We start from the raw sequence: 13,741 nt of genomic DNA, 5'->3' as shown, positions 1-13,741 counted from the left end.
AAATGGAATATATTCATTTTTGTCTTCAAAATTCTACAGACAATACCCCATTTTTATTTTATTTAGCAAACGTATTTAAACTAAAAACAACAAAAAAATCAAATCTACATGAGTACTCACAGCCTCTGCTCAATACTTGATACACCTTTGGCAGCAATTGCAGTCTCAAGTTGTTTTGAATCCGATGCCACAAGCTTGGCACACCTATCTTTGGCCAAATTCACTCATTCCTCTTTGCAGCACCTCTCAAGCTATATTGGTTTTCATCCAGGATGTCTCTGTACATTGCTGCATTTGTCTTAGTCTAGTCAGAGTGTTGACCAAGAACCTGAAGGTCACTTTGTCAGAGCAACAGAATTATTTTGTGGAGCGAGAAGAACCTTCCAGAAGGACAACCATCTCTGCAGCAACCCACCAATCAGGCCTGTATGGTACAGTGGCCAGAAGGAATCAATTTTTAGTAAAACGTTTGCCAAAATGTTCCTGAAAGCCTCTCAGACCATGAAAAACTAAATTATCTGTCCTGATGAGACAAAGATTGAACTCTTTGGCATGAATGCCAGGCGTCAGTCATGTTTGGAAGAAACCAGGCACCACTCATCACCAGGTCAATACCCTCCCTACAGTGAAGCATGGTGGTGGCAGCATCATGCTGTGGGGATGGTTTGCAGCAACAGGACCTGGGAGACTATTTTGCTTAGAGGGAAATATGAATACAGCAATGTACAGAGACATCCTGGATAAAAGCAACACTTCTCATCCAACTTGATGGAGCTTGAGATATTTTTTGATTGATTGATTGATTGATACTTTTATTCGTAGTTTGCACAGTACAGTACATATTCCGTACAAAGTTGAATGGGCAAAACTGCCCAAAGATAGGTGTGGCAAGCTTGTAGCATCGTATTCAAAAATACTTATAAATGATAAATGGGTTAAACTTGTATAGCGCTTTTCTACCTTCAAGGTACTCAAAGCGCTTTGACACTACTTCCACATTTACCCATTCACACACACATTCACACACAGATGGAGGGAGCTGCCATGCAAGGCGCTAACCAGCACCCATCAGGAGCAAGGGTGAAGTGTCTTGCTCAGGACACAACGGACGTGACGAGGTTGGTACTAGGTGGGGATTGAACCAGCGACCCTCGGGTTGCGCACGGCCACTCTTACACTGCGCCACGCCGTCCCTTGTGAGTTTAATTGCTGTCAAATGCATCAACAAAGCATTGAGCAGAGACTGTGAATAGTTATGTACATGTGATATTTTTCTTATTTTTATAAATTATCAAAAAAAAAAGTCTAACATTTTGAGGACACAAAAGAATGTATTCTATAATGTAACACTGTAATGTTACAAAATGTGGAATAAGTGAAGGGTTGTGAATTCTTTCCGGATGAACTGTATTAGGCCTAGACTTAGACTTAGACAAACTTTAATGATCCACAAGGGAAATTTTTCCACAGAGTAGCTCAGTTACAAATGATGGTAAGTGTAAGGATGGAAAGGATAATTCAGGTAAAGTAGACTAAAATGTACCATAGTAGAAATATAAAACAAAAACTTTCGGATCCCAGTGTACATTTTATACCTTTTTTAGGGCCAACAAATGGTATGCGTGTTTATCTTTGACAAAAGAGGGAGACCAAAAACAAATGTCCACTGCAGGATGTGTACATAAATATTCTTAAGTATTATAGAAATAGAGTTGTCGACATGTTAGGAATCAAAAATAATAACCAATATCAATCAAAATGCTTAATGTATTTCTTTTGTATTCATTAACACTCGCCACAATGACCGACAAATGTGAGGTGCTGACACATGTTATAATCAAACCAGAGGAGTGAAGCCTCAAACCCCAACAACCTAAACTAACTTTCTCCTGTTTGATGGTCCTCCTTCACCAACATGTGATGTGGCTTTGGTGACGTCCGACATCTAATCACAGGCACTCTTCTCCACTATATGAAGCAGAAAAAGAAGCTTACAACAAGAAAGGATAAACAAGCTCAATGTTCCAGAGCGGCCACAGAATTCATCATCCATACAAAAAAATACCCAAAGCCCAGAAGTGGACTTAATTTGATCCGAGAGGAATAAAACTCCATTTCATAGAAGCGCTCATATTTCCACTGAGCACAAACATCCAGCTGAAATTCGAGCAGACACTTTTGGGAAGGAATGCTTTCGGTGGGTTGAGGGCCAAAGCTATGCCCTGTAATTTGTGAATGTACATAAATGTGTGATGGCCACAGCTTCTCTAAAGATAGACATCTTTGTCTTAGGTCATCGCCCAACCTCAAACTAGTTCTAATTGGCCCCACGGCCCCCTTTTCCACATGAATAACCGTACCCGTCCAAAGACTTACGTGTCTGGCTAGGCTGAAAATAGCCCAAAAAGTTGACACAGTTTAATAGATTCTGTCCAGCTCGAAAGAAAACTGAATGTAGAACTGTGAAGGGATTCACATATCTGAGGTTTCACCCACCTTCAAAGCGACTCTTAAGTGGCTATGAGGCAGAGTGGGTGGCATACACAAGCAGGAAACACTTTTTAGTCATATTCATCTTATCTTCTGATTTCTGACTCATGTCCACTAAATAAGGTTTGTTTTTTATTTGTGAGGTTCGGCTTGTTCTATTGAGAGGTCTATTTTTGCTATAATTAACGACATATGGCATATGCATATGCAATGTTTTGGCTGATGTTATGACATCATTTCCTGCCAAAAATATGTAAACCACTAACCCAGTGGTTCTCTAACGTTTTTCACCAAGTACCAACTCAGGAAACAGTTCCCTCTCAAAGTACCAGCATAATGATCAACATTAAAATACAGTAGCAGTAGTAATCATTAAAATAAGTTATTTAACAAGTATACCTGATGTGTTTGGTCACTGTAACATTACACATAGTTTGAACAGTAACACCGTGTTTGAATAATAGAAATAGTAATAAAACACTGTACTTAAATAATTCATCAAATCTTTGCCGTACCACTAAATGGAGCCTGTGTAACACTAGCGGGACACGTACCACAATTTAACTCTGAATAAACAATGCTGAATATTGAGACATCTTACTAGTTTTTGAATGACAGTCAGATCAAATATCTAGTACTGTTAAATGATAAAATTTTTAATCATATTATAACACAGTTTCATATTGTTATTAATTGCGATTAGTCGCAGTAAATTGCATAGTTAAACATAAATGTTTAACATTATTATGAATCAAATGCAATTTCATTGTCAGAATGTCATACAGCAACATTTTAAATGTCTTGTTTGTCATTTATTCATCCAAAACATGCCTACAGATTTTTTCTAGTAGTGCCGAGGTTTATTTTGAAGTGAAATTTGCCAGTGAGTACACCAGTCGGCGTCTCCTCACTCATCTGTGCTCTGACCATTGACTGTATTGAAACGCCTTTAAGTAATAATCCATGATCAAGGTCAAGGAGTATTTGATACAAATCAGTGTGGGGGTCTTGTTTGCAAAGGATTGCACCCCTGTGTGAAAAAGAGGGACAGAAGATTAATATGACAAAATTCTGCAGAAAAGTTAAAAAAATTTCGGCCATTTTGATAACTTTTCAACATTTGTTTTCAAGTTTTGCTGTAATGTTTGTCACTTTTCTGCCATGTTACCACACTTTAAGACAGAAAGCTTGTTTGCTCCTGCTTTCAGGAAGTTTTGGTTTTGATTAAGGTTTGTAACGATGCAGTGTATCATAATGGTGCAATATGTCAAATTTTAATAATAGTTCATCATTATCCAATAATCTGTACATCTTCTAATACAATTCTTGAATGCAAAAAAATCCCCAAAAAGTAAAATTGCACGATCAATCGATAATGTTACTCAGATGTATGTAATGTAACTTTGACAGACCCGATTAAATCTCATAACTTCCATTGTCAACTCTTATTCTCTTTACTACTTTGTTTCTCCAGACACACCTTTATGGGTCAGGAAAAACACACGCATGAGGTCATGTTGCTTGAGATGTCCTGCTTTCTATCGTGACATCAAGCAATAGTGTTGCAAAAAAGCCAAAAAAGAAGCAAAATCCACCCCCAGAATCAATAGCTTGGTGGTGGCTGAACTGAGGAATTAACTGACGTCATACCTGAATTTTATATATCTTTTTACGATCAGGGTTTATGCTGCCGATTATGATAACGATCATCCATGAGTGAGATCATCCAATATATTCCGATAACATGTAATAACTGTACATTTAAAAAAATATATAATAATAAATATTATATATATATATATATATATATATATATATATATATATATATATATATATGTATATGTATATATACATATACATATATATAAAAAAGACAGTTTAACAATATCAACACAATATTTAAACAGATTCCTTATCCTCCTTTATTACATATAATTATTAGATTTAAAAAAAAGACAATATTACAAAATAACTAAATAAAAGCAAAAACAACTATGTGCAGTGTGTAACATGTTTAGCCTATCCTCCACTTGATAATGATATAGTAAGACTTGTATTTCCTTTGTGTTAATGGAGATGATTATCATTGGAGTGTCTCCACACTGTGTATATTAAAACACATGAGTTGGTGACTTGTCCAGGGTGTATGCCGCCTTCCGCCCGAATGCAGCTGAAATAGGGACAAGCGGTAGAAAATGGATGAATAATTAGCTGCTAGCTGCCTGTTAGCCACATGCAGGACTAAAACTTAAGACAGCGCGTGTCATACACATGAATTGTGTATGACATTAGTGTGTATGAACCTAATCGGCAATGGTGATTACTTACTTTTTCACGAAAATTGGCCAATACTGATCAGTGGCCGATCTATTGTCACAATCGGCATACTTTTGAATTCCAACACCTTATAGGGGGATTCAACATATAAGATATTTCAAGCAGTACATGATGATGTTTTTTATGGCTGTTTTAGGTGCCAACATCTAAATGATCTGGTGGTGAATTCACCCTCATGATTCATCATACAAATAGGCTGGGGCCCTTTTTAAGTTGCTTTTGAGGTTTTGCATGTCCTCCAGCAGTTCTGTCTTGATATCAGGCTCGAGCCAACTAAATCATTAAAAATCGTTCTGGGCCGTAATGGCAAGCTCCCTCATGGACGGCTGAAACTATAGAAAGTGGAAGCTGAAATGTGGAGGTCAAAATGTGACAGGGCACATTAAGGCCAGGATTTTTGTATGAGTGTGTGGTCACGTTTTAATAATGAAGCAGACGACTAAAACAGTGTCACTGTGTCCCCAATGAGATAGAAACAGAGGCGGTGTGGTCACATCAGAGCTGATGTTGTCATGTTGTGAGTGGCGGGAGTGCAGTTGGATGTGTCTTGTGGGATGTGTGCTTCTAAGCATTAAACAGCAAAGTGGGTACACTGTTACTCTCTATTTCCCTTGGGTCATAGTGAAGTAATATTACTGCATTTGGATTACTTTTTAATTCACCATATTAATAAAACAGAACCTTTGGACCTCTCAATAACCTGTTATTTAATTTGTTTGCTTGTTACAGTTCATCTTGTATCCACTTTTGCAACACATTTTTAAATTAAAAAATGTGGTTAATTTTTTGCATTTTGAATGGACTACATAGAGAGATGATGCATATTTTTAACGTTTGATGAAACTTTAATTTCACATTATCCTGTGTCAAGATATGCAAATATGCAATTATAAACTGCTCCTAACACGCCAATTATTTGTGTGTCCAATTTAACAACTGCAAACATACATTAATACTTTAATTGAATGTTTAATATATATATATATATATATATATATATATATATATATATATATATATATATATATATATATATATATATATATATGTATATATATATGTATGTATATATATATATATATAAATATATATATATATATGTACCTATATATAATATATATATATATATATATATATATATATATATATATATATGTGTGTATATATATATATATATATATATACATATATATGTGTGTATATATATATATATATATATATATATATATATATATATATATATGCCTCACGTGAAACCTTTTTAGTTTAATTTTAAAATCCACTATCATAATATCATGATGCATTTATTTAAATATTTCACTAATGTTTACAAAATGTATCTGTTTCCTTCAAAATTCTACTAATTTTAGAAAATCTACGAGCACCATTGAACACAGTATTTGAGGTGCGTACACGTCCTTAAAAGAAAGCAGTCACAACAAATACATTATTTTGTGACGTGCAAAGTCAACATAGTTCAACATTTGGTTTAAGTAAGCTGTTACTAAACGAATAAATGAGAATAACTTGACAAAAATATTGTTTCCTAATGATAAACTCTCTAATGCGATGCAAGAACATATACAACATGACTTGAAATGATCTAATATATCTAATTAAAGTATCTCTTAATTGGATTTGTGTTATAATTATTGTTATTTAAGTTTTTTGATAAAAGGACCAATTCCGTTTGTTTTAACTGGTCTAAAGAAGAAATAAAAGTGTCTTTCCTAATGCAAAAGCCAGCTAGAATTAAGGGCAAATGCGCCAACTAGTGTCTGCAAGCAGAATTGCACTCAATGCATTGGCAGGGCCTCATTTTAGTTATTTGGCAGTGTTTTTTTTATTTTATAAAAAAACGAATTAAATAATTACACAAATAATACAGGATACAAATCTGCAAACATTTGAATAAACAATATGATCTCTATATATATTAAGTTGTTTTTAATGTTGATTTAAATTTATTGCATACAATTTATTTCGTTTACATATTATAATACCAGTTTATTTGTTGGACTAAAAAAATAAATATGCAAATGTTTTTGTTTAGTTAAATAGTTATTTAATAGTATAGTACAAAATATAGTTCGGGTGATTTAGCACAGTGGTTCTCCACCTTTTTTCAGTGATGTACCCCCTGTGAACATTTTTTTAATTCAAGTACCCCCTAATCAGAGAAAAGCATTTTTGGTTGAAAAAAAAGAGATAACGAAGTAAAATACAGCACTATGTCATCAGTTTCTGATTTATTAAATTGTATAACAGTGCAAAATATTGCTCATTTGTAGTGGTCTTTCTTGAACTATTTGGGAAAAAATATAGAAAAATAACTAAAAACGTGTTGAAAAATAAACAGGTGATTCAATTATAAATAAAGATTTCTACACATAAAAGTAATCATCAATTTAAAATGGGGTATTGTAATAGAGATTTATCTGGATTCATGAACTAAATTCTAAACATTTCTTCACAAAAAAAGAAATCTTTAACATCAATATTTATGGAACATGTCCACAAAAAAATCTAGCTGTCAACACTGAATATTGCATTGTTGTATTTTATTTCCACAATTTATGAACTAACATTCATATTTTGTTGAAGTATTATTCATTACATACATTTATAAGGGATTTTTGAATTGTTGCAGTTTTTCAATAAATTTATCTATGAAGGATTTTTGAATTGTTGCTATTTTTAGAATATTTTTTTAAAATCTCACGTACCCCTTGGCATACCTTCAAGTACCCCCAGGGGTACGCGTACCCCCCTTAGAGAACTACATATTTAGCATATGTTTCGTCTGCTTTGTTATAAAATTCCGGTCATTGGAAACTTTTATGGTGTCTACTCTACTTTTGGACAGAGACACTAAATAAAATGAGTGCGATGGATCAATAACTAAGTTTGCAACAGTTAAAAAGCCGTATTAAAAAAAAAAGAATAGAAGAAGCAGCAGCGATGTGTCTGATTGGTCGGCTGAAAGCTCCTAACTCAGCGGGGAGAGATGTGATTGGTCGGCTGAAAGCCCAGCCCAGAAGATTGATTGGTGGAGCTCACCTCCGCGCCGGAGACCACTAAAGACTAAAGTGACTCGGGTAAAATAATACCGCCGCACTCCACGCAGCCTCTCGACGTCTTTTCTTGTCTACAATCCTCTGAGTGGTGGAGGGACGTATCCTCGCCGGGACACGCACACCTACGTACACTCACTTTGCTGGACTTTTTTTTTTTTTCGCGCGCGCGTGTGTGTGTTTGCGCGCGCGTGGGTGCGTGTGGCGTGGACACGGATAAAGATTTTACGCACGTTTTACGCAAGGAGGCGAATTCTTATTAGAAAGTTTCGACCGGAGACTTTTCTGGCATATTTTTGCTTCCATTTCGGACATTTGAATTCTGGATTTGTAAAACTTTTTTTCCCTCTGCTTGGCGGGCGTCCCTGTGCGCATCTTCCCTCCTCAGCAGCAACTTTCCCCCGCAGCGCAGACACTGACCCGGGCTGTTGTTGTGATGCATATTCCCGTAGAGCCGCCCACCACTAGACGGTTCACGCCGCCCTCCACGTCCTTCCCCTGTAGTAAGCTCCTAGACGGTAACGGGGCCATGGCCGCCCCGGGGCCCCTCAGGGCGAGACCCGACACCAGGAACGTGGTGGACGTGCTGGCGGACCACGCCGGCGAGTTGGTGCGGACCGACAGCCCGAACTTCCTCTGCTCAGTCCTCCCGTCGCACTGGAGGTGCAACAAGACACTCCCGGTGGCTTTTAAGGTAAGCTTTTGTAAACCCTTTTTTTTTTTTTTTACTTTATTTTATTTTATGACGCTGGCATTTAACACACGCATGTACTTGAAATTATTTTAATGATGCAAAATAAATGACAGCAAATAATGAATAATTGGCCATGATAATATTTTTTGGTGAGACATACGTGCAAATGTCATAACATCTAATAAGACAAACCTGTGAAAAATGGAAATAAAAGCCATAACTCTTTTGCATTTTGCAGATGACAGTAATTAATAGTCACGTGTGATTTGGAGCTCCATGTTAATTGTTTTGGGCCCCGTCGTGCAGGTGGTGGCCCTCGGTGACGTTCCTGACGGGACCCTGGTCACCGTCATGGCCGGTAACGACGAGAACTACTCGGCCGAGCTGCGGAACGCCTCCGCAGTAATGAAGAACCAAGTTGCCCGCTTCAACGACCTGCGCTTCGTCGGAAGGAGCGGACGAGGTAAACTATTAAAAAAAAAAAAAAAAAGATATGGACTTATACGCCAAAATTCTTCATAAAAAAAGTTTGTATTTATTATTAACCACGAGTGGGACAAGCAGTATAGAACGTGGTTGGATGAATTTTTAGATTCCTACACAAACTGAATGAAAATATGAAATCATACATTTTAGATGATTTTTTTTTGCCAAAAAAAAACTTTAATTTTGTATTTTTTTATATTTCTAAATGTACTTACTTTGGACTTTGAGCTAAAGGTTGATGCATATTTGTAAATATTCTCCCGCCATCCATTTAGATCTCTTTAGTAGTAATTATAGTGGAAATTATTGTGGAAAATCACTTGAAATAAACAATAGAAGCAGCTCATGTTATAAATGACCACACACATTATGCAGTAAATTAAGTCAATGGTGGATGTTTGAGATGTCTCTCTCATGGCCGCAACATGATAAACTCCCCAAATGTCTCCCATATTGCTGACTTGCATGCAGATGAGACTAAGAGCCTCTTGTTGAACAATAAACTATCACTGTGAGCCTTTTTCAGGCAATCTGGAACACATTCTCTCAATAATCCCAGTCATATACCCACAGCCAGGCCCTCATCTGAGGTGGTCCCGCATGCTTTTTCTCATTTTGTAATTTCAAAAATGCCACAGGGCCTCGGCGACACCACACGCTGCTGTAGTTTTGAGGCTGCGTGTGCAAATGATGACCTGTGACCCACAAAGGGATTTTAAAAAATTACTTTGAAATTCATGGATCTAAAAATGTCATGCATTGCTATTTTGTGTAGGAAAAAGCTTCACTTTGACCATCACTGTTTTCACCGGACCGCCCCAAGTGGCCACTTACCACCGTGCCATCAAGGTCACTGTGGACGGGCCGCGTGAACCACGCAGTGAGTACACACACACACACACACACACTACACACCCACACGCACACACACATACACACACGCACGCACACACATACGGTCAAGTAACCACTCTGTTCTGGTGAGGGAATGAAATCATGTCGCCTCTCACACATGCTAAGGCTGAAGTACTCCATACCAGGCAATGGTCATTAATTTAGTATCAATATAATGGATTTGTTCCGTATCGGTTTTTGGCGCCATTCTATTGGGGATACCAACAGCAGTGTTACCGACCTGATAGACACACTGCACACCCAGTTGATGAGCACACAAAAAAACCACGCCATTTCAGAAAGCTGGTTTTGTAATAAAATGGCACGTGCGGAAAAAAAATGTGTATCGTTTACATTTTAACTGATACTAGTACCATATCGGTACTTTAAAGGGGACCTATTTTAATATACATTAAAAACACTTCCTTGTCGTTTTGATAATATGTGTTGGATATGCTTTGGTGTAAATAATGTGTAAATTTGCTACAGAGTCATATTTAGAGTCTGTCAGCAAGCCCTCCGTTGTGGAGGAGCACCCAGATTACAAATGAAACCACACCCCGCCCGCTCTAAAATTAATTTTTTTTTATTTAATTTTTTTAAATGTACACTTTTTAAAGATATAACTTGAAGTCATCGGCACAAGTTTTTGACCAGACACTATCAAAAATAAACTTAATAATATTATATAGATTCACCCAGTCACAACATCCAGTGCACCTGCACACTCGCCGAGCGATTCAGACTCTGCATAACAAAAGCTGTTTTCTGCTGTGTTTATGTCACTGCATTTCACATGTCAGTGTTAGTATGTGCAAGCCACGATTAGGTGAAAAAAATGTGTTATCTTACCTTTTCGGTGTTTTCTCATAGCCTGGCTGAGAGCTTGTCTTAATGTCCAAAAAAGTTTAAAAAAGTTAAAGTACCAATGATTGTCACACACATATTAGATGTGGCGAAATTATTCTCTGCATTTGACCCATCACCCTTGTTCACCCCCTGGGAGGTGAGGGAAGCAGTGGGCAGCAGCGGTGCCGAGCCCAGGAATCATTTATGGTGATTTAACCCCCAATTCCAACCCTTATTGCTGAGTGCCAAGCAGGGAGGCAATGGGTCCCATTTTTATAGTTTTGGCATGACTCGGCCCAGATTTGAACTCACGACCTACCGATCTCAGGGCTGACACTCTAACCACTAGGCCACTGAGCATGTAAAAACACGTAAAATACATAAAAAATATGTCCACCTCTGTGTGACGTCACTGAAAATCCCGCGAACAGAGGCATCCAAATCTACATACAGGCTCTCACCAAAATGCATGAACCTTATGATTTGAGCTATGGCCTTGTTTAACATGAGTATCCAACTTAAAAACAATATTTATAAGTCAGAAAAGATGAAATTCATAGATCCCTTTTAAAAACGGTGCCAAAACTGGTAGTTAAAAAAACCCCGAAAACATGCAAATAAAAAAAAAACACAAAAAAAAACAATACCTTTTTATTTGTAAGGAATTGTGTAACATTCAAGGTTAACATACTAGTAATTTGGATACTTCAGTGGTATAAACTATATGAAGATAACTATAGGTAATACATTCAGAAATAAGGAATACAATCTACAACACATATTCATAATATATGGACACTGTGCTCAAAAACAACTTACTTAAGGTGTAATATCTGATGCTCCAAATTCCGGGGGTTCCTGAATGCAACCTCACTTGCCATAACAGGCATTGGTGCATAATGGGGAAGATCCATGTTGTTTAAGATGTTGCTGTGGATACTTGCTAACCTAGCGAGCCACCAACTGGGTTATTAAGGCTGCTGTTGGTGTGCTAAGCTCTGCAATAAAGTTTAAAAAGAGTCGAGACGCTGCATTACTTACAAAAATGTATCGATGCACAATGTCACCGCACTTGTTGCAGGGGGATGAGGTCTGCATTTAGCAAGGCACTGATTAGTTTTTCTTATGTATGCCCATCCGTTGCTAAAACTAGACGATGACTAAGAGTGATACAAGTAGTTTATCAATATTGTTGCAGTCCAATAAAAATTTGCATACCCTCAGGTTTTATTTTTGTTACAAGGAGGAAAAAGGCACAGATGTTGTGCATGATTTTTATGGGATAGCAAATCTATGATACTTTATGGCTCACCAACTGTGGTTCCATTGCATCTCAAAGACAAGCTAAATTAATTTCCAGTTGCAAGGAAATAAAAACAACTACATTTTGCGTATCTAACAAACTGACACGTGTATTTGCTTGCTTTATGACCGCCGTTGTTGTTAAATTTGTCAGGTTTCCCTTCTGTATTGATTTCATTAGGGGGTTAGGTCACATTGTTTGAGTAGTTGACGCAGGAGAGCCAAACAGAGCTAAATTCTACTGCTGTAAAGTAATCCCTTCTTTATTCCTATTCAATACATTTCCGAGAAGTAGGAAATTTCATTGATTATAAATTAAATGTTTCCATATAAAAAGGACAAGCGGTAGAAAATGGATGGATGGATGGATGTTTCCATTATGCTAGAGCATGGGTGTCAAACTCTGGCCCGCGGGCCAAATTTGGCCCGTCGTGTATTTTCATTTGGCCCTTGAGGCAATATCAAATTAAAATTAGAGCTGGCCCGCCGGTATTATACAGTAGCGGTGTCGCTGTAACACTGCATTCACCCCCCCGATATTCCAAGGAGACTCCCAAATTTCAGTGCCCCTCACAAAAATCACAGGGGGCAACCATTCTCCCAAATTTCTCCCGATTCCCACCTGGACAACAATATTGGGGGCGTGCCTTAAAGGCATTGCCTCAAGGGTCCTCTAAAACCTTTCGTCACGTCCACTTTTCCTACGTAGAAACAGCGTGCCGTCCTAGTCATATGATATATGTGGCTTTTACACACACACACGCTAATGCAATGCAAGCTTGTTCAACAGCCATACAGGTCACACTGAGGGTGGCCGTATAAACAACTTTAAGACTGTTTCAAATATGCGCCACACTGTGAACCAACACTAAACGAGAATGACAAGCACATTTTGGGAGAACATCCGCACTGTAACACAACATAAACACAACAGAACAAATACACAGAACCCCTTGCAGTACTACCTCTTCCTGGACGCTACAATATAAAAATGTATTATTAGTCTGTGGGAAAAGTTTATTTTGATATTTACCTGAGAAGGCTGCAAATACAGAAGAGGTATTCAATTTCTATTTAAATTTGATTTGATATGCCATTGCTATTTTTTAATTATTAGTATTACTTGAAACTCGATTTTGCATGTCATTATAAAGTTATATAAGTCTTGCTTGTTCAATATTCAATGCAAAACTTGTTTGGGTCCCTGTTAAAAGGTTAATTTGTTCAACCTTGGCCCGCGGCTTTGCTCAGTTTAAAATTTTGGCCCACTCTGTATTAGAGTTTGACACCCCTGCGCTAGAGCATTAAAAAATATGTGTTAAATTCTGAATACAATTTTCGACACCATGAGAGTCCTCTCACTAAACATGAAATAACACACTGCAAAATTTTCCATTGTAAATTTATGGCAAATTACTGGCTAATAATTACATTACTTTAGTAACATTTACAGTAAAATTAACAAATTGCTGAGCTCTGATTTTACAGTTAATTTCAATACAATTACAACTGAATGCTGTAACTTCACAAAAGTAATTGTATTGTTACTCTCTCGTCTTAACAACATACTGCCACCTACTGTACAAGAGTGCAACGTAGTCTATGGAACCTCT

General features: G+C 37.2%; 1 protein-coding gene across 2 annotated transcripts in view; it reads left to right on the top strand.

The window, feature by feature from the left end:
* Window positions 1-13,741, top strand: part of runx3 (RUNX family transcription factor 3) — a 116,788-nt gene that overhangs the window by 45,149 nt on the left and 57,898 nt on the right. For both annotated transcript variants that reach the window (XM_061895628.1, XM_061895627.1), the window contains exons 3-5: window positions 8,356-8,597; window positions 8,904-9,060; window positions 9,859-9,963. In XM_061895628.1, the coding sequence (XP_061751612.1) occupies window positions 8,356-8,597; window positions 8,904-9,060; window positions 9,859-9,963 (504 nt within the window). The remainder of the gene's footprint in view (window positions 1-8,355; window positions 8,598-8,903; window positions 9,061-9,858; window positions 9,964-13,741) is intronic.

The sequence above is a fragment of the Nerophis ophidion genome, linkage group LG03, assembly GCF_033978795.1.
Source record: "Nerophis ophidion isolate RoL-2023_Sa linkage group LG03, RoL_Noph_v1.0, whole genome shotgun sequence".
Classification (NCBI taxonomy): domain Eukaryota; kingdom Metazoa; phylum Chordata; class Actinopteri; order Syngnathiformes; family Syngnathidae; genus Nerophis; species Nerophis ophidion.
The sequence above is the reverse complement of the archived record's forward strand: the minus strand, read 5'-3'. Positions and strand labels throughout refer to the sequence as shown.